Raw genomic sequence first — 4689 nt, 5'->3', positions numbered from 1 at the left:
ATATCCTTAAGAACCATCATTCCTTTACAGGAACATCCCATAGCGAGAGGTTTTGACACTCCTGTTAACATTCTTATACTCCCTCAAGGAAAGGGCCTAAGATCCAACGCTGGACATTTGACTTACCTTCATCCAAACTACTTTTCAGACAGCTCCCTCTCACAGGTCTGCTCACACACTGGAAACAGACACAGTTCTGCAGGCAAGGAACACGCAGGACAGCATTTGTGGAAAGGGATCAGTCTTGCCAGCAATTCCAAGGGAACATCACCACAAATTGCAGTGTTAGTGATTTCTATCTAGGAAACAACGTAAAAGCCTGTGCCTTATCTCACCTGATGCAATTACAGTGGTTAGAGAAACACTCACCTACTTCAGTGACTTCCCAACAGAAACAATTAAGGGAAAGACCAATATAATGCAACAGACAACAACGTGGTCTGGCTTCTTAAATTTCAGGTTTAGCCAAAGCTGGTGACTGCACCACTTCATGGCACTAAAAGTGTGGTCAAGTTGCAGATGACTGTTTCAGTACAACTGCAACGTAATGCAAGAACTCACAGCCCTGAAAGACAATCCAGCCCTTATCTCTTGCAGCCAACCTACCTTCCCCCAAAAAACTTCTAAAAAATCAGGGTACTAGGAGTTAACTTACACATAGAAACCAGTCCAGACAAGCCATTTTGATTTCTGGAAGTACTTACAAAGTGCATTTAGCCACCGATTTCTTGGCCCATGAAGAGTATAAACAAGCACAAATATGGGCTCACTGAAGGCAGACAACTTAATGCCCTTCTGAGTACTAATTCCCAGCTGGGGAAAGGACATAGAAGAAGAGATTTAAGCTGAAAAGCCTAGGTCCAGAAAAGCTTTGCAAAACACTGTTCAAATTACAAAATCTTCCTAGCCATTAGGCCAGCAGTCTGAAATCATTCTGTACCTTTTCAAGACAAAATTTGCCCTTGCACACCTGGTACAGCAGTAGTGAAGTAACAAGATGCTCCACAACCAGTTGTAACAGGTAGGGGAATAAGTGTTTCACCTAAATCACAATTTATCAGCAGAGAGGATACAGAAGCAGCCTGGGAACTCATCAAGCCTGCTCTTCCATAGAGGAACGAGAACAACCACAGTCCTCTTAGTTCTGGCTAACCAACTATTTTCAGCACCAGAAAGGGAGGCAACCACCACCAATGGGTCTACTCCCTCTCATAAAGATGATCTGAACACAACCACTGTCCTGCAGATCCTTTGCCACCAAAACCACAAATCAGGTGAAGAGCTTTAAGTTGTTACAGCTCCTGAATACAAGGCATCCCTCCACAGATACGCATGAGAGGTTGGAAGAGGGCAATGCAGCCCATTTAATTCAATTCACTTCCTCTTCCATCTGCTCTAGACAGCCATGCCCCATTAGTCTCCTGAGAAGAAGAGGAAAAATGCCAGGAGCCTACGTACATCCAGTGTACATCAGATGCACTGTTCAGAGCCACTACAGGCTCGCCAGTTCTGAGCTGTACACCAGCACCAGAGAACTCCTTGTCTCTGTATAATTCTACCCAGCTTTTATTTATCTTTAAAGATAGTTTTAACAATTAAACACAAGCTCCCTGCCAGAGACATTTCCCAACTGCTTCTGCATTTAGTACTAGAGCCAAGAGACAGACTAAACTCAACTGGCACCTGCTTTGTTTCTGCTTTGACCATTCCTCTCTTAGGAAGCTGCAGTAAGCCTTTGCTTCTAAAACCAGATGTAGATATGGGAGACAGCAAACAGCATCATCACCAGGCGCCAGAACCACTGCATGCATACTGCAGCCCTATGAGCAGGTATAAGTATGTCACAGACCGAACTGCCAAGGGAACAAAGTCACCCACTGCTACAGAATGAACACACATGGGGCTAAACCCAGCCAACTGCCTGGCCACAGCTACAAAACAGCGCCCTGCCACTACACTGGATAAATAGGAAGAGCTTAGAAGCAGCTCTGGAGGTTGCAGTGTGGAAGGGCAGCCACCTGATACAGCAGCAGCTTGGGACTTTTCAGCTCCTGCACCACTTCTTGCTTTCTTCCACCCGCCCTGCAGAAAGGTGGCAATGATCACACATGCACTTTTGTTCAAAATGACTAAGCATGATCTTTTTCCTTCTTACCAGCTAGTCTCCTTTTCCAGCACAGTAACAACATACAGACTTGCCTGCATGCTGCCCAAAAAACTGTATGAAGGTGGAAAATCACACCCGAGCCGCTGAAGCAGGCCTAACATCACCACTGGTCCACAGCATACTGATTTAGCAGCTATTTACCCAATAAAACAGGAGTGCCATATATTTTACAGTACCTATGTGATTTGTACAACTGAAACACAACTCATCAGAGCACGGTTTTCATCCTCAGCAGAGGCCATCTGAGCTCCAAGGATCATTTCCCAGGGATGCTGAATAGCTTGGCAGCCTAACAGTTAACTCATTCAACTGAAACCATCCATCTGAAGAGCAGCTGCTCGGTCTGGCGGCTTCCTAGCTGAGAGCCCACATCCTACAGCCATTAAACACCACTCTTTTGCACCCATCATTAATGAACATAGCAAGGCAGATCAGCCTTGAAGACTGCACAGCAGGCAAGCATATTCTGAGTAAAGCCTGCTCAGTGCAGGCTAGGCTAGCACAGACCTACCTCCTGTGGGCCCTGGGGTGCCAGCAGGGTGCTGTGCCCAGCCAGCCCACACAGGGCACCACCAGCACCCACCTGCTCCCGTTGGGATAGCTCAGACCTTCTCTCATCATCAGCCTGGAGGGAGCTGGGCACACACAGAGGTTTCTCCTAAGGACACCAACAACAAATAAAAGCAACAGCACGGTATGTCAGAGCTGCCTGTCGCAGCAGGCGAGTCATTTTTGCTACCCGGAGTCCTTCCAGCTCTACATTTGCCCCCATCCTTCCCCCCCAAGCCCATCACCAAAGAGAATATGCTGTGTTACAGAGACTTTCATCTTGGGAAAATATTTTAATGTAGTAAACAAGTCAATTTACCTCTTTCACATCTGTTTAAATAAGTTTATGCTCATCGGCTAAACAAAACTCGGTACTTAAACAACGGGTTACAGCCTCTACATCCACACTGTCCCCGGCCGGTCCTGCCAACAGCCACAGCTTTGGGGCCCCACCAACATCCTCCCGGTGACAGCCGGGCACCAGCAGCTCGCGAGTCCAACGCGGGGTCGGAGGGAGAAGCTAGCCCAGAAGGAAGCCACCAACACCCCCCTTCGGAGGACGAATTTTGGGGAGGAGGAGGGTTAAATAAGGATGTCCCGCAGCCACCGTCCTCCAGCGGTCAGCCTCCAGCGCCCTCACCGCGGGGGCTCCTCAGGGGGGGGCGCCGCCTCCGTGCGACCCCGGCCGCAACGGGGGGCCCTTGGAAGGAGGCGGCGAGGGGGAGGCAGAAGAAGAAGATGAAGAAGAAGAAGCCGGGGATGGAGGAGGCTCCTTCGGGCCTCCCCCCGCCTGGGCGAGGCCGTTCCGAGCCGCTGCCTCCTGCGTGGTGGCGAGAGGCCGCGGGGAGCTGGAGCCGGGCGCTGGGGAAACGTGGGGCTGCGAGGAGGAGTTGGCGACCGTGCCGGGGCCGCCGCGCACCGGCTGCCAGATGAGGCTGTAGTAGACGGCGAGGACGATGGCGGCCAGCGAGACGGACAGCACGTAGGCCAGCACGGTGGCCAGGCGCACCCACTTCTTGTTGGTCTTGGCCGCCATGCGCGCCTTCTTGTCCCCGGTGTAGGTGGCGGGCTTGCCCCGCTCCGCCCCGGCCTCCTTCTCCTTCATGGGGGCCCGGCCCTTGGCCCGCTGCTCCACCGACCCCTCCGTGGTGGGGGCTCCAAGCCGCCGACCGCCGCCGCCGCCAACTCCTCCTCCTCTTTCTCTTCTTCCTCCCCTCAGGACATGGCGCTGCTGCTGCCGCCGCCCCGTGCCCGCGCTGCTCCGCCGGCTCCGGCAGCCGCCGCGGGGCGGCCCTAAAAGCGGCGGCACCGCCCGCAGGAAGGGGAGGAGGGAGCGGGGCTCTGGGGGGCTGAGCTTAAAGGGGTGATGGCCGCCGCCACCGCCTCCTCACGGCCCTGCTGAGCCCCCTCGGGGGGGCCTCGGGGCTGGGGGAGCGCGGGGGTGTTGTGGGGAAACAGCGCTATGGGGTGTGTGCTGCCCTCCCCAGGCGGTGCTGTGATGGTGTTAAATGTAGAGTTATTAAGGATGGAAAAGCCCTTCAAGACCATCTGGTACAACCACACCCCTTCCACCACTTTCCCCACTGATCCATGTCCCCAAGCACCACGTCCAACCTTTCCTTGAACACCCCCAGGGACGGTGACTCCACCGCCTCCCTGGGCAACTCGTCCCAGTGCCTGACTGCTCTTTCTGAGCAGAAATGTCTCCTCATTTCCAGCCTGAACCTCCCCTGGCGCAACTTAAAGCCATTCCCTCTAGCCCTATCACTAGCTATCTGCAAAAAGAGGCTGACCCCAGCTCCCCACAGCTTCCTTTCAGGCAGTTACAGAGAGTGATAAGGTCTCCCCTGAGCCTTCTCTTCCCCAGACCAAACACCCCCAGTTCCCTCAGTTGCTTCTCACAGCACTTGTGTTCCAGGCCCTTCACCAGCTTCGTAGCCCTTCTCTGGACACACTCGAGCACCTCGATGTCC

The 4689-nt window shown here is 53.0% G+C and overlaps 1 protein-coding gene across 1 annotated transcript; it reads right to left on the bottom strand.

Annotated features, from left to right (window-relative positions):
• Window positions 1–2989: 2989 nt before the first annotated feature.
• INAFM2 (InaF motif containing 2) lies at window positions 2990–4039 on the bottom strand. The gene has a single exon (XM_068683652.1). It carries the CDS (start codon window positions 3819–3821, stop codon window positions 3369–3371), a length of 453 nt encoding a protein of 150 aa, XP_068539753.1. The 5' UTR covers window positions 3822–4039; the 3' UTR covers window positions 2990–3368.
• Between the last annotated feature and the right edge of the window lie 650 nt (window positions 4040–4689).

Source organism: Anas acuta, chromosome 5 (assembly GCF_963932015.1).
Source record: "Anas acuta chromosome 5, bAnaAcu1.1, whole genome shotgun sequence".
In the NCBI taxonomy this organism is placed as follows: domain Eukaryota; kingdom Metazoa; phylum Chordata; class Aves; order Anseriformes; family Anatidae; genus Anas; species Anas acuta.
This window is presented reverse-complemented; position numbering and strand designations above follow the sequence as displayed.

Coding starts and splice junctions, on each gene's coding strand:
- INAFM2 (XM_068683652.1), bottom strand. CDS start 3,821: ATGAAGGAGAAGGAGGCCGGGGCGGAGCGGGGCAAGCCCGCCACCTAC.